Source organism: Miniopterus schreibersii, assembly GCF_964146895.1.
Source record: "Miniopterus schreibersii genome assembly, chromosome: 6".
Taxonomy (NCBI): Eukaryota; Metazoa; Chordata; class Mammalia; order Chiroptera; family Miniopteridae; genus Miniopterus; species Miniopterus schreibersii.
Genome location: NC_138107.1, coordinates 20,001,807 through 20,028,916, shown reverse-complemented (window position 1 = coordinate 20,028,916; position 27,110 = coordinate 20,001,807). Strand labels below are relative to the sequence as shown.

General features: G+C 38.1%; 1 protein-coding gene across 1 annotated transcript in view; it reads left to right on the top strand.

The window, feature by feature from the left end:
- The window catches only part of PKHD1 (PKHD1 ciliary IPT domain containing fibrocystin/polyductin), a 386,375-nt gene that overhangs the window by 345,272 nt on the left and 13,993 nt on the right, over positions 1-27,110 (top strand). Inside the window, exons 62-66 of the mRNA XM_081141333.1 lie at positions 10,151-10,286; positions 11,523-11,610; positions 16,186-16,293; positions 23,512-23,670; positions 25,725-25,847. Of these exons, the coding sequence (XP_080997459.1) occupies positions 10,151-10,286; positions 11,523-11,610; positions 16,186-16,293; positions 23,512-23,670; positions 25,725-25,847 (614 nt within the window). The remainder of the gene's footprint in view (positions 1-10,150; positions 10,287-11,522; positions 11,611-16,185; positions 16,294-23,511; positions 23,671-25,724; positions 25,848-27,110) is intronic.

The following is a 27,110-nucleotide window of genomic DNA, read 5'->3' as shown; positions in this document are numbered from 1 at the left end:
ATGTAATTCTATTTAAGCAGTGGACTAGATTCTGGGGTTGATATGGTGAAACATATGAACAAAAACATGACCTATCACAATTCCATGGAGCTATGAGCTAAAACTTCAGTACCGAGGAGGATGTTAATATTTCTGCCTATAGGGACTGGGGAAGGACTTATAGTTTGGAAAATGTTGGAGGGAAAACCAGGAGTTTACTAGGCTGAAGCAGTGGCCCTGATTGGGCTTTATTTAATCTAGGATTATAAAGCTCTGAAAGAATACCTTTTTCAAATTGTGTGAGGCAGGACCATCTCTGATGTCAAACATGTTTCTGGCACAGACCTGTGTAAGGTCTGTGATATCCTTTGTGCTATGTTATTCTGACTCTACAAGCTTGTATTTTGAAGTTCTCTACTAGATTTCTGTTCAATACACATTTCAGAAATAAATTTACCTGAATGTTTCCCTGAGTTTAGTAAATGAAGTCTGTGAGGCACACATTGAGGAAAGGCAAGGGTAGGTTACTCTCAATATTGTAGACTATGTTAGCCAAGGAACGAAGCCCAACTTTATTCTGCCATGAGGTCAAGACTGTTAGAGTCCCAAGATCCAATTTTTAGCAGATACAAAAGAACCAAAAATGATACCTCAGAGAGACAATATGAATTTGTCATAATGCTTAGAAAACATATATAAAACTAACCATCTCATAAATGCATGCTGCTTGGTTATAGAAGGCTCACCATGAACAACACGTATAGTCCCTATAAACTTGCTACTGGAAATATAAGCTCAAACCCATGTGCATTTTCACATGATGTTAGGTCCCTAAAATTGGTAAACTTATTTGGATTCTAAGCTATATTACTCAATGAGATTTTAGAGCATTCATATTCTTTTAGATTATTCTGTTATTACTACTTTTTCATCTTATATGTGGTAATGTTAATAAATAAGCAATTAATATTTAATAGGTTTTAGTAACTTCTATACAACCACTCCTGGTTGCATGATCGTATAAAAGTTATTAAATCTTGGATATTTTTACCTACCACCAAACCTTCACCATGTTATTGATGTTGTTATGATATTATGCATCATAATATATGAATCAGGAACCTGAAAAAATATGCTAATGCATGTTAGCTTAAGTTTAAGTATGGTTTCTTTTCTTTAGTCCAATTTCATTTAGATTCCACTCAGTTCATATATTATATGTATGGGTGACTAGGGAGAAAAAGAGCTGGCCCATTGCTAAATTTTATTTAGATTTTACAGTACTGAGCTTTCCTACTAGGTTGTTGCTTTAAAATGACTGATTTTTATATTATATATAAAAAAGTCTCAGTGAATATTTAGCTTTTAACTAGGAGGGAAAAGTCAAAGAGTAGAAGCAATGGAGATATGACAGATGAAACCCAGCAAAGAGAGGAGACTGAGCACAAGTTTAGGTACATGCACACGTGTGTGTGGATATCATTGTCATAAGGCTGTGAGATGGCTTCACAAAAAAGATTACCTTTATTGCCCACCATCTGTCCTAGTCACCCTGTTTTCACTTTTGACTTAGGTATTTCTGATTTAATAAGAAACCATGTATATTATTGCATTGATTTCCTGTTAGGGTGTATTACATCTCCCATTTCTCTCTATTTCTCTAGTATTTTAAGGAAAATTTTCTAGATATAATGCAGAAAAGCAAATAATCTGAAGATAAGAAAAACTGCTTCGTAAGTACATCTGAATAAGTCTCTGCAGAATGAGAAATGCCACGTCCTAAGGGACTGAATGAGAATTAGCAAGGTTTCCCATGGTCCTAAGAATTGCACAGAATGGTAAACAACCCTGAAGCCCTGTGCGGGCCCCAAAGCCAGTCCTGTTCTTTGAACTTTGATCAGACATTAACAATCTAATGAATTGACCTCCAGACAGCAGAAATTAGTCTAGGGACACAGGGCTTTCAGTGAAAAGCACCAAGGATGTTCTTGAGAGGTTCACTCTTGTTAATTTAAGGGATTGTATGCATTTCAACACATTGAGGTCCTATTGAATATCTACTTTTCAGGGGGAGGATCTCCTGTTTTCAAAAAGCTACCAACATTTACTTGTGGAGAGAAGTGGAGGGCTCTCTACTTTTTAATTATGTAAGGCACAGCGAATTGGGCTCCCCTGATCCTTACCCTCCTCTAGAGCCCTCTGGATTGAAGTGCCCTCCCTTGGCTAAGTCAGTCCCCTGAACCTGTTTCCATCTTTCAAAACTTTGTTGACCTCTGTTGTCCTTTGCTCAGTTTTCTCCTGGATACTTTATCCTTGTTGATTTACACTATTTTTATTCATGTTTATTCTTTTAAATAATTTCAGTGGAGTAGAGAGAACAGAGATAAACCTATGTTTGATCTGTCCTATTTAAACTAGGGTTTTCCCATGGGGGTCTTAGTTCTATATTCTGTCTTTTATCCGGAATCCTGGCAGGACACATTTTATATTGCTTCCCTTTCTTCCAGTAGAACCTAGAATTTTGCTGTCAAATTTCTTTTCCTCCTTTCTCTTCTCCTGCCCCCCAACTTCTCCTGCTCCATTAAAATAATAATAGTATTATTTGTCATACAGTAAAATTAAATATATCTATTTTTTAAAATATATTTATTGATTTCAGAGAGAGGAAGGGGAAGAGAGAGAGATAGAAACATCAATGATGAGAGAGAATCATTGATTGGCTGCCTCCTGCACGCCTCCGACTGGGGGACTGAGCCCACAACCCAGGCATGCGGCCTAACTGGGAATCGAACCACGATCTCCTGGATCCTAGGTTGATGTTCAACTGCTGAACCACACCGGCCAGGCTAAATATATCTATTTTTAATGGAAATTTAACTACTGAAATGCCATAGCTATCAGTGGTAGGCAGAATTTCTAAAGCAGCCTCCCAGTGCTGTGCTGCCCTGCCCAGGAACCTATGAATACGATCAGATGGCAGTTCTATGAACACTGTGTTACATGGCACATGACCGTAAGATAGAGATAATATCCAGGATTCTGTAGGTGGATCCAGTTAAACACATGAACCCTTAAAAGCAGAGCACTTTCTTCCACTGTGGAGAAATAAGAAGACAGAAGAGGAAGGGCAGAGAGAGTTGCTGTGTTAGAGGACTTGAACGGTCACTACTTTTAAGATGGGAGAGACCACATGAGAAAAAAGCGAGTGGAGTCAGAGAATACAGAGTTGACATCTGCTAACAACCAGCATGGGAATAGGGACCTCAATTCCACAGCCACCAGGAAATAAACTCTACAACAACCCGAATGCATTCAGAAGTAGGTTCTTCCCCAAAGCCTCTACCTAAGCAATGAACTTGGCCAAGCCTGTCTGGACTCTTAACCCACAACCTGGAGATAACACATCTGTGTTATTTCAGGCCACTGAGTTTGTGGTCATTTGTTACACAGCAATGGAAATCTAAAATGCTGTCTCACATAGTGCTCCTTCTCTATGGCATTGCCACGACCTTGGGCCCTGAAAGCAGATCTGCTGAGGGTGAGCATGACACTTCGGGAGTGTATCTGTATGTTTTTGTACCCATCATATGAATAGCCTTTTGGGCTCCGTTGTTCTGTGTAAGGAGCATCCTATGAAGCTGGCTTGGAACAGAGAAGAAAATTAGGAGAGACAATCGGTGAGACGAGTCTATTGGCCCTCACTCTTGTTTAGCATCTTCTCTCAAGTAACCTCTCCTTGCCCCCTGGGCACCTGCTTTCTAGGAAACAGCTTTTTGGAGTTTGCAAAATCAAACCCTTTCTCTTAACAAGGGAGGATATTCTTCCCAAGGCTGGCAGAATCCTCATCGGGGAAGAGATTCCTACACTGGCCAGCTTGCCTCTTTCCTCCCTCGTGGCAAAACCAGGGCTTTGCTGTTGAAGAATGTTTCTGCACCATTTCTCCTTTTCAGTACAATACAAATTGTCATAACAATATTCCACATAGGTGACTTTGTGGTCAAATGAGATGCTCTAATAAGCAAAATTTCCATTTAATTAAGAAATGCTTCTTTTATCACTACATTTTTATAAAGTTTCATCTCTTAAACTTAAAAAAAAACAACAACACATATTATCCAGCCTCATTAAATGGGAAATAATGTACATCATTCACATTTTTATTGATGATTCATGGCCATTTTCAAAGCTATCATTTATTCTTCAGCCCTGTTTCTGCAGTGATGCCCTTAGGGACCATTGTTTATATACTAAATGACCCCAGACCAGTAAATCTTTGATTCTACTGCATATTTTTTCTGCTATTTTCCTTATAAATGGAATGTTAATTGTAATCCATTGCTGCTGTTAACATATCTGTGTCCAGCAGTTTAGTTTCCCACCCACGTGCATGTGTAGTTCTAATTCCAAAATTGAACCACATTACTTAAAATCAAGTAATTTATATTTATTTGTACAGATGGTGAAGTTGTAGGTAAGTATAATAGAGACTTATGAAACCTTACATTTCAATGTTTTATATTTCCCAAATATTAATTGAATAGCTATTATGTCCAAAATTTATTTGGCTCATATGAAAATCTAGAGATTTTCAAATTAATGGATAGGCAAAAAAACATTTATGCAACTATTTTATAAGAATGTTGTACTAAATCTCATTATTCTATATCTGTTACAAAGATATCACTGATTCAATATTAACTTGCTTAACCATTAATTTAGTATTTTGTAAAATTGACTTGTGTATATTTTTTTCTTTATAATATTTATTAAGTGGTCAAGGCTTCAAGTTACTATTATTATAATAATATTAATATATTCCCAAGAGCAGTGAAGCACAGTGCCATGCACAATAAAGGATAATTAGGCACAAGTTGCAAATATTGAAATGTAATCTACTTGGCTTCTCTGCCATTCTAATACTCCTGGGTAACCAATATAGTGTATTAAATCTCATTCATTGGAAAAATCTTGGGTGATTTCTGTTTTCCTGGTCAGACATTGCTACAGCATCCCAATACAAAAGAAACATTTTGAATATTTTGTGTATGATCTTAAAAATGTGTTCAAAGTTTTCATTATTCCAGGTAAGATATTTATGCTAGATTTACTGTAAAATATTATTTTAAGTGATGTAGCAACTAAAATGCTTAGGTTTTGACCTCTGAATTTACTTTGTGGGAAGATGTGCTGTGTTTACTCTGTGAACGTACATACTAGCACACCACAGCCTACACCCAGGGTTACTCAAATCTCACTTTGAATTGAATAATTCCAAAGAACCTCGAGAGCTTAACAATAAGGGTTAGAGCATAGCAGTAAGCACACCAACTGAGGGGTGTCCCAACACTTGGAGTTGGCCGGGCCGAGATAGGTGGTGGCCTTCTGAAGGCGTTGAATGACCTAAGAGCAGAGCAGTGCATGGTGGGTACCGTGCTATTTCAGTGTTACTCTGGTAATATGCGTTGGATGCTTGCCGTGTGCCAGGCCTGGAACCACTATGTCATAGTGCAGGGAGGAAACAGTGGGGCCCTGAGACATTTCTTCTCTCTTAGAGCTCACAGCAGCTAAGGGCATCTGGCTAGGCTTCATAGGGAGCACAAACACTATGAAATACAGTTGCCCCCTCTCATTCACAGTTTTGTTTTCTGAGGTTTCATTTACCTGCAGCCAATCATGGTCCAAACGTATTTAATAGAAAATTCCAGAAATAAACAATTCAAAAATTTTAAATTGTGTGGGAGTTTTGGTAGTATAATGGAATCTCGCACAGCCCCACCTTATCCCACCCAGGGCGTGAATCACCCCTTTGTCTAGTGTAACCATGCTGTGCACACTACCAGCCCGTTAGTAACTTAGCAGCCTTCTAGGTTATCAGATTGACAGTTTTGGTATCACAATGTTTGTTTGTTTTCAAGTAACCCTTATTTTACTTAATAATGCCAAAAAGTGCAAGGCAATAATGATGTCAACTCAGATATGCTGAAGAGAAGCTGTAAAGTGCTTCCTTTAAGTGAAAAGGTATACATATCATATATAGATATATACAACATAGTGTGTGTTCAGTTTGGTACTATCCACTGGGGGTCTTGGGACGTATCCCCTGTGGATAAGGGGGGACTGCTGTATAAGAAAAACAGTATATGTCAATTCTAAAAGTTTGCCAGTGGAGTCATTCATGCCTTACAAACTCTGAAAGTTAGCCAGTAAATTCATTCATATAAAAGAACATTCCTGAAGGACAGAGCTCATGGTGTTTATTTATCTTTGCATATCTCACAGCGCCTAGAACAATGTCTGTACATAGTAGAAGAGTGAACATATGTTTGTTAAACTGAATTGACTAGAGAACTTACTAGGGCACCTTGCGAACTCCTTTGGAATTCAAGTCCCCTCCTGGCAAATACAGGTTCTGCCCTATCTAGCCTATTTACATTAAAAAATGGTTGAAAATGCTCAGGACACACTGAAACACTTAATTAAAACATGGAGCTTTTTATAGGAACCTGACTTAGTAACTTTGAGGAGGCAAAGGGAGTGAGGAAGTACCTCTAACCCCCCATCCACACCCCCCAACCATAGGTCTTGCCCAGAGTCACCTTCCACCAATAATAGGATTTACTTGTTTATTTGTTTACAGGGTTTGCTATGAACGTAGAAATAATTCCCCCCTTTATGGGGCAAGCGGTTTGGATCTGGCCAATTGAAAAGCAAGGATTGACGTGAATAGTGGCGATTTCTGAACTGGGACATTTCTGTAATCTCTTTCACTTTTCTTTTATTTGCACTTAGCATTGAAGGGGGGGAAAAAATTCTTCCACATGCCCTACTGGGTATTGGAAGCTGTTAAGTAGTGGTTAGAACTGGGAGCATTGGAGGGAACTCTCCTCCCCCATTTTTTAAAGTTTGGCTGTAGGTCTCTCTGCCCGCAGGCCACAGTCACATTAGTGGCTGGAAATTGGATAAGGGCAGCACAGTGACAAATCCAGGTTGCTTGCAATAAGTTGCTAATCCCTTTGCTTTAATATCGGAGCAGCGTATAATGATGTTTGGACATCACTCCAGTTTACTGACGACCCCACTGGGGCCAGCAATAGAACCTTACAACTGTCTAACAAGGCGTCAGGTGACTCCCGTCGTCACAGCAACGGACACTGGAATCTAATCTTCCCTCCATCCCTCCCAGCACCCAATAACGCCTAGATTATATAAGTGGCCCATCATTGCTTGGTAACTTGAATCAATTAACGTTAATTCGCACAATGCTATGATGTATTGTGATCACTTTCATTTCAGGGAAGGGGGAGAAATTGCTATAAGTCACCTAAAATGAGGTTGTCTGTGGTGCGGAGGTATTAATTGCGTGTCCATATTAAATGCAAAAGGAGCCCCATCGTGAAAGGAAAGTGGATGAGTGACTCTCTTGGCTGCTATTGACCTATCAGAAGAAGACAGTGCCCTTTTCCTTTGCTTTTATCTATTACAGTTTTCCCTATTGCGTGTCAAGTTGATGTATTATAAAAAATTCATTTGGTGACCTTTCACCCCCTTAGCGGATTAAACAATTTCACTTCGATGGCATCATTAACAGGACCCTGCATTTAATGATGATTTCTCTAAAAGGCCACGGAGATTCGATTTTAAGCTAACAGATTTATTGCACTATTATAACATATCGTAAAAAACTGTACCACCTACGGTCAGGTTTTAGGATAGAAACTGCTTAAGAGTTTATGTGGAGCTTAAAGTGGTATTACCTTGGGATATGCTGTAGCAGCAAGTCTCTGACCTCCAGTGAGATGCTGTTTACATTTAATAAGAGATGTTTGCTCACAATAAACTTTAAAGTGTGTCAGGGGCAGGCCTTTCAGCGGGTGTTCAGGCAGTTGGTTCCCATCCCTTCATCTCTAGACATCAAGGTACTTATGTCAGGATCTTTGAGGGAGCCTCTCAGTTTCTTTCGCCCACACTGCTGGCCTGAGTCCTGTCCTGAATTGGACAGCATTTAAGACCTAGGTTAGGGGAGAAATAGGATCTGGTAACAATGTTAGAATTTTCCAATAAACTCAGACCCATAAAAGAATAGAATTAATAGCATAGATTTAAAACAATCTGTTTTAAATTATTCCCTTTAAAAAAATTAAAAGGGGGTCTTGCCCACTCAGGTTAAGCAAACTAATAAATGATGATTGGACTATTGTATGTTGAATTCTCAGTGAGCAATTATTGCTGAGGTCAGAGCCTTAACTGGTAGATGACGGAAAAGGGCTCTTAGAACTACTCTGCTCCATTTCCCAGGACTCTCGGGGGAGAGGGAAATTGCTTCCTACAGAAACTTCATAGTTCCTGATCCATTGTATTTCCTCTTTTTAGGACTAATTGTCACCTTTAGCTGACATACTCCTTCCATGTTAAATAAATATTTTCTCCTCACATAAAAAAAATAAATAAATAAAAGGTTGGGAATAAAGTATTTGACTCAAGCATTTAATTGATGGCAGGATACACTACTTTAAAAAAAAAAATCAAATCATTTTTTGTTAGGCCTGACCTAAGTTGTATTAAGGATAAGTCACCACAGGATGCTCTGTATTAGGGTAATATATGTGATATATGATGTCTAGCTGTATATTTCCATTTAATTACTAAAAATCTGTTACATGTTTATGATGCATAATACATAATAGGTTTAATGGATCAATAGATACATAATCTATAATGTTCTTTTAATAAAGCTATCTCGGTCATCAAAAATACCAAAGCTCTGGCCTGGCCAGGCATGGCTCAGAGGTTGAGCATTGACCTGAGATCCAGGAGATTGAGCTTCAATTCCCGGTCAGGGCACATGCCCAGGTTGCAGGCTTGATGCCCAGTAGGGGGCGTGCAGGAGGCAGTCGATCAATGACTCTCATCATTGATGTTTCTATATCTCTCTCCCTCTCCCTTCCTCTCTCTGAAATCAATATAAGAGACATTAAAAAAAATATCGGCGTTCTGGGAAAACATGTTTTAAGGTATCATGAATTATATAACTATTTTTATTTTAATTTTATTATTTTATTATTTATTCCATTTTATTGCTAAGTCACATCAGCAATTAAGGTACTTGAAAGGGGTGAAAACAGTATAGCTCACTGGCTAACTGCTCTAGACCTTGGTCATGCACTCACTATTTGTAAGACCTTTGGCAGGTGACTTTAGCCTTTTGGGACCTCCATTTCTTCATGTAAAAATAAGAATATCTACCTCATAATGTCATTTTAAAGATGCAATGAATTTATACAAGGAAAGCTCAGAATAGTACCAGGTTCACAGTTAGTACTCTGCATGTATTAATTATGAGTATTATTCTCACTAAGGGCTTCATTCAACTAAAAATTCCAATCAATCAATCAAAATTCCACAATTACCAAATCTATTAAGTGCACGCACACTGTGGAGAGTATAAATATAGAAGGGTTGTTCTGAGGATTAAGTGAGCTATTCCATGTCACACACACTGTGCTGGGGCTTTGCTCTCAGGTGCCTCCTCCCAGCTCTCAGTCATGTCATGGAAATTGCTTCCTACAGAAACGTCATAGTTCCTGATCCATTGTATTTCCTCTTTTTAGGACTAATTGTCACCTTTAATTGACATACTCCTTCCATGTTAAATAAATATTTTCTCCTCACATAAAAAAAAAATAATAAAGTATTTGACTCAAGCATTTAATTGATGGCAGGATACACTACTTTAAAAAGGTACCAGAATCAGCCATGGAGAAAGTATTCATACAATGGAAGCTGGAAAACACTACAAACCAGGGTCTTTGGAGGGAGAGCTGGCTTACTAGCATAGGACAGAACACATCCCCACAGTCTAAGTATTATAGTCTGATAAGTGCCCTCACTGAGGCTTTTTGGGGTCTGATATTAATATACTGTGATAAAAATCTAAGTTCATAATTTGTACTTCTGCCCCATCTCCTCACACTTTTTACTATGGCTCAGCAAACATAAAATAAAGATATAATTATTTTTCAGTTCTAAGGTGATGTTCACTACAAAGTGTATTATTAAGTTTCTAGATGCAAAAGCAAATATTTTCACAGGTGATAAGGTATTATGGCAAATGGCTACTGCAGTGATGCTTGTAATCTCATGGATGTGTTCTATTTTGTTTTACATGTGCCAGAAATGCAAGCAATTTTAAAACTGGGAACTCCATATATATTCGGCCCTATGCCCTTTCAGTCTTAGTCCAGCCTTCAGATGGAGAAGTGGGAAAAGAACTTCCAGTACAACCACAACTCGTTTTCCTGGATAAGCAGGTAACTGGGTCACAGGTAACAATCTTTAAAGCTGGGGAGCATGTGCTCAGTGAAGATTCCAACAGAGTGCCCCCTGGACATTTGCTGCACTGAGAACTTCTCACGACTTCTGTCACTGTCCTTCCATCTCACAGCCTGCTTTCCTTCCTTTTTGTGGATGTCCAGAATTTGATTAAGGCTAAAAATATAATCTGGATATTTTTCCTCCCCAAGCCAATTCTTGAAGTAGGACTCTTGTACCTTCTTGGAAATCTAGCCTTCTCAATGAAGTCTATCTATATCTAAAGAAGTAATTTCACATGCTAATGAAGGAATTTGGGCCATCACATCTGATTATCATTTTATGTTATTTTAAATGATTTCTCTTATATGTGGTTAAGTAAATCATCAACAAGAGGGTCAGTGGTTAATTCTAATTTCAGTGGCCATGCCCTCCGATTCCATTTTATCTTTTCTGTATTTACTAAAGTCATGGAAGGTAACAAAGTGGAATCGGATAAAGAAATCTGCTTTCCACTCTTTATTTTTAAAATGCACCCCCTGACATGTTTGCCGAGGGACAGAGCCATGAGACTGAAATCCACATTGGGAAACCTGCCACTTTTGATCTAGCCTGGCACTCACCTAATTCTCTCCTGCTTTCTTCTCTTGGTCTTACCTTCCTTATTAACCGTCAGCACACAAAGCCAATCTCTTCCTCTATAAACTTGGCTTTCCTGTCTCCTCTTCACTGCCCTGCCCCAGCTTTTCCCGAAATAATGTCCCTTATCTTCAATCAATATACTAATCATGATATATTCTTTCTTTTAAAATCCTCACCTGAGAATAGTTTTTCCATTGCTTTTCAGAGAGAGTGGAAGTGAGGGAGGGAGGCAGGGAGACAGAGAGAGAGAGAGGGAGAGAAACATCGTGAGTAACACATCGATTGGTTGCCTCCCGCACGCACCCTAACGAGATCAAGCCTGCAACCGAGGTACATGCCCTTAGCTGGAATCAAACCTGGGACCCTTCAGTCCCCAGGCCGACCCTGTGACCACTGAGCCAAACTGGCTAGGGCCATGATATATTCTCAACATGAGAAAGAAAATGCTTTTTTATTATTTTCCTATCTTTGCTTATTTGTGCTGAATTCGTGCTTTATGAAAGATTCTATTCTGAATTCTCTTCTATTTTAGATAAACTCACAAAATTCTCTTCTAAATCTAACTTTTCCTTTTTTTTCTTTTCTATTTTCAGAATCGGAGGGTAGAGTCCTTGGGGCTGCCATCAGAGCCTTGGGCCATTTCTGTTTCCCTGGAAGGGACATCAGACTCAGTGCTGAAAGGTAGGTATCTGTGACATTCAGAGACATGTTACTACTGCATCTGCACAGATAAAGTTTGTAACCATTAGGGATTCGTTTCAAGGTCAGTAATACTCAGTATCTTCGGTAATTTGAAGGAAACATCCTTCATCCCCAGTCTACAATGCAGTGTCTGTGAAAGTAAGTCTTGGTTGGCAGTAAATCCTTGAGGAACCACCTCTTCGTCTCCCTTCCTTTGCATGATGGAGGAGCATTTTTGTCACACCCATATCCCCAATGTGGTGTAAAGAGAAGAGCATGTCCCCTAAGACAAATGATTCTTTGGTACAGTATCATGTACTGGACCAAGGAGCAAGTCACCCATACAGGTAGTTTCTATGGAGAAACACTGGCTCTTGGTAGGAAGAATAAATGCCATTGCAAATGCAAAGCACCCGCCCGAGCAGACCCTCAAGTTCATTCTTCCCTCTCCACCTTTCTTTGTCTTCTGTTACCTTCCTGTGCACTCCCAGTGCCATTGCTTACTTCATTTACTTTCCCTGTACCATGTGCATGTGAAGATTAAATTAAAAACATATCAATTGATATTTTGCTTCTATGAGTTGGAATATTTTAGATACTTCATATAGATGAAATCATACAGTATTTATCCCTCTGTACCTGGCTTATTTCCTTGGCATAATGTCCTCAAGGTTCATCCACGTTGCCACATAGTTTAGAATTTCCTTTTTTTTAAAAGGCTGAATAATATTCCATTGTATGTGTATCCCATATTTTCTTCATCTATTCATCTACCAATTGATATTTAGATTGATTCCGTATCTTGGCAAGGGCTAACACTGCAATGAACATGGATGCAGCTATCTCTTTGAGATCTCAATTTCAATTCTTTTGCATAAGTACTCAGAAGTGGGCCTGCTGGATGATATTTTTATTTTTAATTTTGTGAGAAGCCTCCACAGTGTTTTCCATAGCAGCTGCATCATTTTGCATTCCCAAAAACAATGCACAAGAGTTCCAGTTTCTCTACACCCTCACCAACACTTACTGCCTTTTGGTACTTTCATAATAGCCACCTTAATAGGTGTAAAATAAAATCTCATTGTGATTTTGATTTGCATTTCCCTCATGATTAGTGATGTTGAGCATCTTTTCATATACTTATTAGACATTCATAGGTCTTATTTGGAGAAATGTTTATTCAAATCTTTAGCCTGTTTTTAATCAGGTTATCATTTGTTTGGTTGTTTTTGTTATTAATTTTAGGAGTTCTTTATATATTTTGGAAATTAACCCTTATCAGAAATATAGCTTGTGAATATTTTCTCCCATTCGGTAGTTTGCCTTTTCAATCTGTTTATTGTTCGCTTTGCTACATAGAAGATATTTAGTTTGATCCTATCCCACTTGTCTAATTTTATTTAAGATGGCCATACTGCCCCAAAACGATCTACAGATTCAATGTGATCACTATCAAAAAATCCCAATAACATAAGGGTACTAATTGCATTAATAAAGTCTCTGCCCTGGCGACCTAATCACTTCCCAAAGGCCCCACCCCCAAATACTATCACATGGGAGATTTGGTTCCAACATTTGAATTTTGGAGGGATGCAAACATTCAGTCCACAGCAATACCTTTACCTATACTTGATAACTACCCATATCCAGTGCCTCATTGATACTCCCTGCCTACTCCTACTCCATTGCCTTAGTCATACTCTAGACTGGCCCCGTGCTCTGTACTCTACCCACAGCCCATAGCCTTACCCCTACTCTATCACTTACCCGTACCCAGGGCCTTATTCATACTCCATGCCTTACCCATATTCTTTTAAAAAGTATATTGTGGTAAAATACACCGAACACAAAACGATTTGAACCATTTCACATGTACAGGTCAGTTGCCCATATTTTTCCCTAGCCTTCATGCCTTACTCACACTTTGTACCTTCTCACACTCTAGACCTTGGCCATGTCCCACACCTCACAGCCTTTTCTGCGTTGCCCCTTCCCGGCAGCTTGCTCACGCTCCACGCCTCACTCAGAGTCCATACCTGACGCTTGCACCGCACCTTCCGCAGACTACATGCTGTGCTCCTGACACTTACCCCACCCAAACACTTCATTATCTTTCTCTTAGTTATCCCCAGGATCTGATCACCGACCAGCTCAGAAATATATGTGATCATGCAAAACGAGTGAAGCATGAAACTGTCCACTATTTTATTCTATTAAAACCAACTCAAGCTAAGGGAGGGGTGACTCACCTGGATTAGTATCGTCACCATTGTCCTCCTTGGGAGATTCAGTGGGAAACCATGAGGAACAGGCTGAGGTTTTCTTCTTTGCACATATTTGTGTGTGTGTGTGTTTGTGTGAGCTTGTGTGGGCGCACACGCAATGTAGGGGAAAAAATCGTGTGCAGTTTTCTGTTTTTAGAGTGCCCGCCTCACCAAAACAGCCTATTTCGTAGGATTGAAAGCATCTTTTAAAATCATCATGAAATACTTCTCCTTAACTTCAGAGAGAATGGAACCAAATCCATTTGAGATGGATTATATAACTTATTCTAAGTATTTCCTGGAGAAAAGCAAGATAACAGCAACAAAACCGTACCTATATATCTTTCATTCTTCAGTTTAACTTCATGTTCTTTTGTCTCAGTAGATCTTCCTGAATAATAATAAAAAAAAAGATTATTAATCAAAAAGCAGATTTATATAGAGAAAGACTATTATTTAAGGACCCTTCAGATCCTTTGATAATTATAAATCCTAGTTATAGGAAAAATAAATTCTTAATAATTTAAAAAAATAGTCTCAACATTAATGGTGTAATAGTTTGTGTATAACTAGGGGTGAGAGAGAGAGCATGGTGGAGAATTTGGACTGGAAAAGTATTTTAGACACCACATGTCCTGCGGAAATATACTCAGGTAGCATTCCCTGGGAAGTCATGCAATCAGTTTCAGTTTTGCACAAGCCCAACACCCCATCTCATCCAAGTTCCCTCAGCCAGTACCTGGTTTATACCAGCTTGATCAGGAAACCTGTCAATGGCATTTGTATATTTTACAATTACCATTCCAGAGATATGATGAACCCTGGAGTAATACACTGTACTTGGCAGCAAATGCCTCAGCTTTTGTGCATATGCTTCAAATCTGAGAATATCATAGATATATATGGGAATCTGTGTAGAGATCTCTGAGGCAAGCTGGTATTTAACACAAAAGCAAACCCATTTGGAGCTAAAGCACTTTCCATTAGGCAGTTTGGCGGCTGTTCTACGAGGCAGACTCACTGTGCTCCACGGACACATTTCGATTAAATGCTGCTTTGTATTCCTCCAAAGATGGGAACAATAAGGACATTTGTCAAAGGAAAAACTGCAGCAAACAATTTCATGCGGAACATCTGTACTCTGCAGTTCATTGTTTGCAAGAGTTTATTGACCATAATTTTGATGCATATAGGTTTTAAAGAGTATAAACTGCATTCATCTTGGGTTCCTATCATTTATTTTAGTCCTGGCTTATTTATTTCCATTTTTCTGGGCATTTTATTTATTTTGGGACTCTGACAAGATGAAGGAAAAGATGTTTCCAAAAAAGGAAGTTTAGTGAGCTCTGCAAAATTGATGAGGAAAGACAATGTTTTCACAAAAAAAGATTGAGCAATTGAATTGAAAAATGTAACACTAAGCATATTACATCTTTACGATACCTTTCAGCCTTAAAGATCTCCAACCGATTTATAAACTTTAAGAGCACTCTCTGAACTGGTTGTCCATCATATCAATCAGAGTGACTTTCCCAGAGTGAAATGTAGCAGCTGTTAATTAGTAAAGTAATTTGAAGATAGTGGAGTCAGAAGACTAATTAATGGCATTGTAAGTGTGAGCCTGCCTGGAGTTGTCTTCTTTCACTTTATAAATGAACGGCCTATTTTTAGAAGATGTAAGCTTTCTTTTTTGTATTTTATCAAGGAAACCGTAGCCCAGGCAACTCAAGTTGCTGAATTGTTATCAATCATGATTTGATTGCTGAAGTCTCGATCAGTTGACCTAACTCTGCCCCCACAGAAACTACATAACTTTTTATGGAAGAGAGACAGAGACTAAAAGCTGACCACCTAGAAAGACCACCTCTCCTTCTTGAGAGACGCTTAATAATAAAATAGTGGAAATACAGTAGTGGTTAAGAATGCTAACTTTGAAATTAGGCGAATTTGGGCTATAACCCCAGCACCAAGTAATTTAACATTTTATGAGTTTATTTCCTAATCTCTAAATAATATAGATAATAACATATTTTATATAATTTTATGCAGTTTATTTATAATGTATTTATAATGTATATAAAGCACAGTGTCTGGTTAAACTTTCAATATATGTTAGCTGTTGTTATTATTCTGTCTTGGATTATTTGGTTCCAGGACTTGTCTGAGAAAACCCTGATGGATTTAGTAACATCTTTAATTTAAAAAATATGTTCCTTTTGTTGTGCAATTGCCTCTCTATAAAGAAAACTTGAAGAAATTGTTCTTGTGTAGGTAACTAACATTTACCTTTTGTTTTTGTGCTCGTGTTTAGGGTGTACTCAGGCAGAAACTCAAGATGGTTATGTGAGCTTCTCCAACTTGGCAGTTTTGATCTCTGGGTCAAATTGGCACTTTATTTTTACTGTCACTTCCCCTCCAGGTAATTTCAGCACAATGTGTTTTATTATGTTTCTTCTATTAAAAAAATAGCCCCTTCTCCTTCATAATGGGAATCACTCTTATCATGAATTAGGAGTCATCTAAGTTTAGAGAAAAAAACATCTCTTGATTGCATTATTAAGTCTTGAGAAGCAAGAGCATATGTAGAAATTAAGGCTCAGGAGAATCCTGGTAAGCAAGAACCCAAATGTACATTTTCCTCTAGCAAGAACCCAAATGTACATTTTCCTCTAGTTGTTAAAATTTACTTTGAATTTTCTACTTTATAAAAAATTTTTCTATGACATTTCATAGCATTTGGTTGGATATTAATTTGACAAATTTAATTTACAGAAAAGAGAGTCCTGGGATATAGAGTATTATGAATTCTTACCTTCCATTCCTGCCCTCATCCACTGCCCCTCACCCCATAAATGGCAACTGTACCCATTTAAAATCCTGGTACTTTAAAAATATAGGTCTAAAGTGTGTGTAAATTGCTTATACGATCCAGTTCTTCTTGAAAAAACATTAAAAAGAAATTTCCCTTCTAAAGTATTCTTGACAATTTTGAATTTGTTAGAGGGTAATGCTATTCAACAAGTTTATAGTAGGTAACATGTTAATTAAACCTCAAAGCCAGATGAGCCTATGTAAAATACCCCCTCTCATTTCCATGAAGGGTAGAGCTGAGAGTCCAATTTCTGCCATCGTCTTTTTAAAGGATTGAACTCTGATAGAAACACAAAGCTATCCACTTGAAAAAAAGAATTTAAATATTGCATGCATTATTTTGATTTACCAGAAAAAACTCCACCTAAAAGAATTTTTAAAATACTAACCTTGCATTTGAAATGAAAAGTAGAAACTTACAATCAATTATTAATGTCGGTCAGGAAAGGTAGTCTGACACTTAAGACATACAACTGTGGAAAGCAGTTCATCTACAGGTGTGATAATGCAAAGTTTTATAAAATGCATTAGAACAATCATTATGCATAAAAACCCCTCAGATGTTGGAAATGACAAAGGAAATCAAATGTTTTGATATGAACCATCTGAAACCCAACAACAAATGTTTAATTAAAGCCAGATATTAGTCTTCCCTCATGAAACTTAAATTCAAACTGTCATAGCACACTTTTAAAAAGGTTAAAAAATGTGGCTTTCATAAAAATACATAAAGAGCACTTGTCAACAAGTTATTGAACTCATAATGAGAGAACCAGGAGGCAGGCAAAGCTGTTAAAGAACATGGGAGGGATGTAGATCAGCCAGGAAGGAGCTGCTGACAGAAGTCTGTTAAATTGGATACAGGGCAATAAAACTGTAACCTTTGAAGTTAGATGTCTACAGATATCCTTTGCATCTTTGCTGGGCAAAAATCATTTGCGGCTTATCAATCTTGTATTAATTAAGCCTGATCCTCAATTAATTAAATATTAAGTTTGAAAAAAAGTATGTTCCAGAGAATTTTATAAACCTTGGATGGGCTTATTTGAAAATGCTCCAGGATGACATTGATAGGATATGAAATCATGTTTTCCCCTTAATTCTAAGTTTTAGACCATTTTCTTCACAAAAGGAATATCTCCTGTGGTCAGATAATATTATTATTAATTTCATTGGGCAGATATTCTTTCATTATCTATAAAGGTTTCCTAATTTAAGTACAGGTTCATGGAGAAACATGTTCAGTGTCCTTGACCATGTTGATTCCCAAGGATATATTGTGAAGGATATTTTTGTCCTAGAGACTTTTGTCCTTTACTTTCCTCAGTGATTAGCTAAGACTGGATACTTGATCAAGGTTATTTTAAGACATAATTTACAAAGCCAAATGTAAAATGTGGTGTAGACAGAACTTCTCAGTAACACTTGTGGTTTGGAGTTTTGCTCGGAGTTCACACTGACTAGACCACTGCTTTATCTCAGGTTCCGCCTATGACCTGTAAAGTAGACAACGACTGCTGAGCAATTGTAGGTTTTCTTTAGGCATTTTCCTTAAATTGCTCTTCATAGTTTTCCAGACCAAATCTGTGAGGTGGGGCTCTGTCAGAATTTGGTTACAAAAGTTCAAATTAGAAGAGAATAGATGGATGATAAAAAGAAAGCATTAAAAGGCCCACGTTTCTGTGACTTCTTGCTGTCATCATGTTTTGCTTTGTTTAAATTTTATCCCCAAGCCCCTGTCCTTTGGCAACCATCAGTTGTTCTCTGTATCTATAGATATGTCTCTGTTGGTTTTTTTGCTTACTCATTTGTTTTGTGTTTTTAGATTCCACACATAAGGGAAATCATATGGTATTTGTCTTTCCCTGTCTGACTTAGTTCAGTTAGCGTAACACCCTCTAGGTCTATCCATGGTGTTGCCAATGGCAAGATTTCATTCATTTTTTAAAAAAATTTATCTTTTTATTGAAAGTGTTACAGGTGTCCCATTTTCCCCCTCCCTTGACCCCTTCCACCCTGCTTCTGCCCCATCCCCAGGCCTTCACCCCATTATTATCTGTGCCCATGGGTTATGCATATATGCATATTAGTCCTTTGGTTAATCTCTTCCTACCACCCACCCTCCCTTCTCTCTTCCCTCTGAAATATGACCTTCTGTGGCATGCTTCAGTGTCTCTGGGTCTATTTTGGTTGTCAGTTTCTTTTGTTCATTAGCTTCTTCTTGAAGAAGACTCTTCAACATTTTATGTAATATGGGTTTGTTAGTGATGAACTCCTTTAGATTTTGCTTACTTGTGAAGCTCTTTATCTGACCTTCAGTTCTAAATGACAACTTTGCTGGGTAGAGTAATTCTTTTTTATTGCTGAATAATATTCCATTATATACACACACACACACACACACACATATTCATCACACACACACACATTCATTTAGGTTACTGCTATATCTTGGCTATTGTCAATAATGCGGCAATGAACATAGAGGTGAATCTATCTTTTCAAATTAGTGTTTTTGTTTTCTTCAGATAAATACCCAGGAGTGGAATTGCTGGATTATATGGCAGCTCATCTGTTAATTTTTTGAGGAAATTTTATACTGTTTTCTGTAGTGGCTGCACTAATTTATAATCCCACCAACAGTGTACTAGGGTTCCCCATCCTTTATCCACATCCTTGTCGGCACTTGTTTGTTGATTTATTGATGATAGCCATTCTGACAGGTGGAAGGTGATATCTCATTGTGGTTTAATCTGACATCATTTTGGTTAACAATACAGATACTTAGAGTAACTCCTTGTTTCCAAGTATATCAATTTCTAGTGCTAGAATAGTTTGGGAAAGCAACTGTCATTCCCACATTGATAGGCCAATCAATGAAACTTTTTCATTTCTAACAAGCTCCAAAGTCATAGATGTAACAAGCATTGATTTACGTTGTTGTTATTGTTTCACTCATCTATGAATCAAGCACAAAACTGGCAATAATTTTTATTACTTTTCCTCTTCTCTCTAAGAGAAACAAATAAAGAGAGGAGGAAATCATTATTCCTGTTTTAGAAATACAGATATTAAGGAAATGAGAAGTTAAATGGTTCTGATCCAGTGTGTGTAGAATCTTCATAAGTCTTTCTAATATGTTGACTAAGCCAGCTCACTTAATCATTTCTGAACTTCCTAAGATACCATTAAGAGAGAAGGCTTCTGTGAGTTTATCCTACTGACTTTCCACCCAGCCTTTTCACATTCACTATCATTGCCAGGGTCTAAGCTGTATTTTTTCTAACCATTTCTTGGAGCTATAGAATTCTTGGGGGGTTCTCAGGAGCTTCTGGGCTGAGAAGAGAGTGAGGAAACTAAGGATGCTCCCCGCCATCGAATCCAGAAAAACTCCACTGCAGTTGCCATGTCCGTGTCTGAAATACTCTTCTTCCAGAAATTCACATGACCCACTCATCATTTCACTCAGGTTTCTTCCAGTGCCACCTCCTCAGAGAGGCCTATTCTGCCTCATGTATTCTACCACACCGTCTCCAACCCTGCTCCCACCTCCAGTCATTCTGTCCTCCAAACTCACTTTAGTCCCCATGACACTTACCACTTACCATCAGAGTATCCCTGGGTTTGCTTGTTTGTCTACTACTTGTGTGCACTGTGCCCATTAGAACCTGTTCCAAAGGACACAGAAATCCTGATGAGTTCAGCATTATATTCTCAGGGTGTACTAAAATGTCACACATCAGAGGCATGAATATTTGTTTATGAATATGTGTATTGAGATTATGTCTAAGATTGCATTTTAAAAATATGTTCTGCTACTAAAAATATTTGACAACTTATGGTCTTCATTCTTAGACCCAGGTTACTGCTCTAGACTTATATACTGGTCTCCCTGACTTCAGGCCCTCAGAATTTTTCCCCATCTCTCTGAGATTCGTAAGTCTGATCCATGCTTCCATGTCATTGAATCTATTCTGTTCATCAGTTTATTAAGTTCTTTAGATTCCACATATAAGTGAAATCATGTGATGTTTATCTTTCTCTGCCTGGCTTATTTTGCTTAGCATAATATTCTCCAGGTCCATCCATACTGTCCCAAATGGTACGAGATCCTTCTTCTTTAGAGCTGTGTAGTATTCCATGGTGTAAATGTACCACAGCTTTTTTATCCACTCATCTACTGATGGGCACTTGGGCTGTTTCCAGATCTTAGCTATTGTAAATTGTGCTGCTATGAACATAGAGGTGCATATATTCTTTCTGATTAGTGTTTCAGGATTCTTAGGATATATTCCTACAAGTGGGATCCCTGGGTCAAAAGGCAGCTCCATTTTTAATGTTTTGAGGAACCTCCATACTGTTTTCCACAGTGGCTCCACCAGTCTGCATTCCCACCAGCAGTGCACCAGGGTTCCCCTTCCTCCACATCCTCACGAGCGCATGTCATTTGTTGATTTATTGATGGCAGCCATTCTGACAGGTGTGAAGTGATACCTCATTGTGGTTTTAATTCGCATCTCTCTGATGATTAGCGACATTGAGCATTTTATCATATGTCTCTTGGCCATCTATGTCCTCTTTGGAGAAGTGTCTATTCATGTCCTTTGCCCATTTGAGTGACACTTAATGCCCAGCAAAATTTGCCTAAAATGGTTTCCAGCAATGATTCCCAGTATTTCCCAGCATTAATTTCCTAAACATCAATTGATCTTTTCCTGTTTCTGTCTTTACTTGCTCAGCCTTCAAAGTCCCACTTAGATACATCCCCTCTTCCGTGTGCTTTTTCTGATCATATCAATGGAAAATATCCTTCCAGAGTAATTGATTTACATTATTCTGTTGGTATGTGTCACATTCTGTTTTGTATTACAAACATTTGAATGTGTAACTCATTTCATTTACTAGCTCTTAGACATTTTAAGAATGAGAAGAATAACTTATACACTGAGTAAAGCAAATAATCACTGAGCAATTGTTGGAAAATGGATAAAAGAATAAGGAATTTTGTTTTTACTTGTGCAAATCCCTAGTAAAATCCATTCCTCTATATTCAGGCTAGATTTATTTTATTCAGATGCCCATAAAAAGAAACTAATTGATAAGAAGCAAGCCAAGTTTGTCTCAAATAGAACCATGTCTAGCTAATTTGGTTGTGTTAGCTTTGGGACTGAGTCAGCCAGGAGTCAAGAGACTAAAGATCTGACTGTGGCTATCAATCAAATTGTCAGGTTCAACCCAAGAAAAGCACAGCAAAGAAAACATGGCATTTCCTTGACTAGAGAAAATAAAAATTACTATTGCCTGAGTGACTCAGATGAAGGCAGAGATTTGGGATTGATTTGTTTGTTTTGAACATACTACTTTTAAAATGTTGGCTGCGGCTAACTCATGTTCATAGACAAGCTTTTTCTTTTAACATTTTATTTTTGTGAGGTATAAATGATGTGATAAACTCATACTTAAAGAATGCCATTTGATAAGTTTTGATGAATATATACTCCCAGGAAACCCTCCCCACAATTAAGATAGTGAACATATTTACCACCTTCCAAATTATAGGCAAATTTAAAATTTTTGTACTTAAAAAAAGATATACAGTAAAATTTATATTTTTGGTGTATCTTTTTTATGAATTCAAATACGTGTATAGATTCATGTAACCACCACCACATCAGGATACAGAAAATTTCCTCCAAAAATCTTCCTTATGCTTTCCTCTAACCTTACATTCTCCCCTCCCACTACCGTTAATCCCTGGCAACCACTGATCTGGTCTCCATCACTATAGTTTTGTCTTTTCTAGAATGTTATATAAATGGAATCATATAGTATGTACCATTCAGATGTGGGCTTCTCTCGCTCAGTACAATGTCTTTGATGCCCTTGCCAGTTGTTTCACATTGTTAATAGTTCCTTCCCCCTCCTCCTTTTTATCTCTCTCTTCCTTCACTTCTCTTTTCTTTTTCTTGGCCAAGTAGTATTTCATCATCTGGATAAACCACAGTTGAGTTTTTCATTCCCCTGTTGAAGAACATTTGGTTGTTTCTGGGTTTGGGTGATTATGAATAGAGATGTTATAAATATTTGTGTACAGGTTTTTGTGTGTATAGACAAGGTTTTCTTTAGATTCTTTTATGCCTTGTTTCAAAAATAATAATGGAGCAAGCAGCCAAAATGTTTAGTCTACTAAAAGTGGAGGAGTTTGAGGTGCATTCTTAGAAAGATGCTCTCTGTGAAGAAAGTCACCCATTTTGTTCCATCTTTCATAGCCAAGTGGCTCTATCTATCTACCATGCTCGACCCACCCAGTTTTCCAGCTAGCAAAAATTGGGTGGACATTAGAAGTTCACTTGGCTCTGTAATAGGAGTCTCTGTGCCCTGTTTTGTTGGTACATACCATGTTTTAAATAGGATACATATGTCACAGCAAGTAGTTTCACACATTCTGGAACTGAGGGCATTTTTGTTCTAATAAGTAGAATATAAGAATGAAACAGAAATTTTGCATTGGTGGAGAAGGTAAGTCTGAAAATAAAAGGGGAGAATTGGAAGAACTCATCAGTATTGAACAAATTGGAAAGAACCCTGTGTTACTGTTGGAATTGGATTTCTATGGTTCTCCAGCAATACAAATCTTGAATTCATTTTTGCTTCATTTATTTAATCATTTAATTCAATAAATCCTTATTAAACCTACAAAGTGTTATAAGCATATTTTCCACAATGTAATGTTTGCATAGTTATCATTGAGACTTTTTTTAAACAGGCACCAATTTTACGGCTCGATCCAGGCCATTCTCCATCTTCCCTGTGGCGAGGTCGGAGAGGTCCACCATCCTCCTGTCCGCCTCCCTGTGCTCAGTAGTCTCGTGGCTGACTCTGTGCTGCCTGGTGTGCTGTTGGTTTAAGAAAAGCAAGAGCAGAAGTATGTATATATTTTTTGAATGAAAATATTGGAGAAGTGCTATCACGTATAATAGATTAACGTTTCTTTTACTTCCCCCAAAGAGAAATTTTTATGAACTCGTGGAACATATTAAACCACATGGAGCTAAACTGTTTAATTCATACAGCAGAGACAAGAATTGCCTAATCTTAAATAATAATAGCAATAATAATAAAAGCTCAGATTTATTGAACACGCACTGTAGACCAGGTTCTAAGTACTTTAGATACACGAATTTACCTGATCTTCACAACAGCCCTGTGAAGCAGGTGTTAAATGCTGACGCCTATATTATGGAGGCACAGAGAAGCTAAGTGACTTGCGCCAAGGTTACACAGGCAGGGAGGCCAGGCAGTTTGGCTCCAGATCTCACTCTCTGAAACTCCTCTGTGCTCCACTGCTCAGGAACCCTCCAAACGGTGAGCTCAAAATTGGGGGGAAATGTTCTCCTCTCTTTCCAGAACTGCAGAAGAAGGAAGAGAGTGCTTGGTGTTTGTTTTTTCTCCAGGAGCATAGAAATTATGTCCTTAGACATTTTTTCAGAAGAAGATCTTGTTTTATAACCTGGTGACATGGAAAATCACAGAGGGAAGAGGTTCTGTAAAACAGGTTTCTTCCCTTCCTTTTACTAAATTCTTAGAATGTGAGAGAGAGAGAAGCACATTCCTTTGTCTACCCCCCCTACGTGCCCCATCAAATGAGTGGAGGGAACCCGTGTGATGCTGGAGATAGTGGGAAACCCAAGGGATAAAAGTGAGTATATATAGAGGCAAAATGAGGCGAGGCGAAGAGAGATGTCCAAATAAAGAAAGGAGAAAGAAGCATAGAGCTGCCAGGGGGGATCCACAGTCACCCCCGTCTGGACAAACTGCAAGGAGGCCTCAGATTCCTTGTGTTTCTCAGGAACAACGAGGTCCCCTCACCCTGGCCTGCTGCCTGTGATTTTTTGAACTACAGGCTTTGGTCTTTGTTCTTCAAATCTGAAGTTCACTGTGTGTGTGTGTGTGTGTTGCCTTCCTGTTTGAAAGCAAAGACCTTTCATGATTTTTGATCTCACACAATTCTGTGCAGTAATTTAATTCTCATAGCCCCCCAAACTAAGCCCCCAGCCTTGGAGGCGCCGCCCACTGAGCCCTGTTCACTCCATTTCTTCCCTTTTGTTCCCCCAGATCTAGAGGGAGCTTCTCCCCGCAGTTGCTAACATATCAGCTACCCCAGTGTCCTCTTGTTGTTCTTTGAAATTTTCCATATCTGTGGACACATTTCTCTGTGTCACATTCTCATATTTTCCTGTCTGAACACAGACTGCTAACTTTCTATAAAATAAAAATGTAAAGAGATAAGGAGGCACTTTATGGGGGAAAATGTGTAAATAATCAGCTCTGTATGGGTAATTTGTATTTTTCTGTATTTTTCATTTTTCTGTGCTTTATATTTTTCTGTACTTTTCAAATTGCTACTCTGAGATCAATATTCTTTACTTTAGAATAAAAATATTGTTCTCCCTGCACGTTTATTTGCAACTCCCTGTGAATCTATAATTATTTCAGAGTAAAAGGTTAAAAATATTAGCCACTTTCTACACCAGCTCTGTCCAATAAACATATAACATGAGCCACAAATATGAAGAACATAATGTAATTTTATAGAATCCTCTTAACCTAATATATCAAAAATTATTGCAACGTGTAATGAATATGAAAATATTACATATTTTACATTTTTCTTCCAAATTCGGTGTATATTATACACTTATAGCACATCTCCACTCGAAGTAGTCACATTTCCCGTGTTCAGTAGCCACATATGGTATTTTTATACCTTAAAGTTGGTGGTCAGTATGTGGGATTCTGTCTCATCTTTCCTTAAACTCTGGGTTTATTATATGAATTCTGTTGCATTTATCTCACAATCATTTGGTGGGGGCATACAAGGAAAACACCTTAACACTTAGGGCTTATTTACAAATAAAAAATGTTATTTTATTCCAAAAAAGAACAAGAAACACACTCTTATTTTTCTCATTAATTTAGAAATAAAAAGTGAAGATATTTCCGCATCCCAGACTAATGATCGAAAGAATCATGTCCATGTCTCATCCAAACACCAAGGATCACAGGTAGAGACTGGAAAAGAAGATCCCATAGTGGGAGAAGGTAAGCTCGGGCAACTGGGACGATCCCCACCGGAGAGACAAAGCGGGGAAGAACTACAGCCTCTCCCGGCTGTCAGCCTCTGAATCAAGTTAGTTTATAGTTCTTTCCTTTACTCTTAGTTACTTCTCAAGGAAATTATACCCCCAGCATAAGAACACACAAGTCCAGCTGATCACTCATCTATTAACCAATTATTCAAGTTAATATTTATATTTTCTTACCTAGTAGAAGATTATTGGCTTAATATTTGAATTTGTTACACCGAGGAAGGGAAAACCAGAGTATAGGCATATAATCTTTCCCTCAGCTACTCAAAGCTGCCAGTTTGGCAACATTATTGAATTTGGGGAAGGAGAGTGTAGCTGCCAAATACCAACTGTGCAAATTAGATTGACTATAGAACCCTCAAGAAATGAGTCAGCTTTGTCAAGCTCTGCTTTGTTGCTTAGTTGTTCTTTTAGGAAAATGTGTTATTTGTTTACGTTGTGCATTATGCCATCGATTTTGTTTGTTACATTGTTAAGTTGCCATTAGAATTGGTGGCAAGCAGAGAAAAGGTGGGTATTTGCCTAAAACCAATGCTTTGTCCTTACCTTTCTAAGGACACAGAAAAGAGAAAGAGAGTGGGCAGAACTCAGATGGATTTGCCAAGCATGGGTGTGGCGTGTGAGAAATATTCATATAATTTCCATGGATCTGAAACACTGAAACATATGCTCTGAAGGGAAGATTTCTATTTTTTCTAAGTAACAGCGAATTAGCATGATATTTTCTGTTTGAAAAGGAGTATGAATCTTAATGGTTTTGAGTGCATACTTAACCAAAAAATAGCAGTCCAATGTCCTGCCTCTATCTAACTGGTTCAGTGAACTCTGGTGAGTGTGTGTGTGTGTGTGTGTGTGTGTGTGTGTGTGTGTGTGTATCAGTTTGTTTGCCTGTTTGTATTTTTTCCCATGGAGAAAATGAGGTTATTTTTCCCCCCCAACAAATTAGGCAGTTATACTCCAGCTCCTGGACCTGCTCCAAAAGGTGGTAGAGGTTTTGCAGTGAGTGGAGGTGAGAGGTAAGGAGACAGAGAGAAGGGGGCAGGAATTCTTTCTAGAATCCATCAAATACCGCTTTAACTTTGGTTTCTAGAAGTCCATAGTATTGCAGGCCGGTTCAGGGCCGGTGTTTGAAAGCGGTCATCGGAACTCAGCGCTGCAAATGAGGAACTGCGCACTTAGCTGCATTCTTCAGGGAGCCGCGGGAGTGATGCTAATC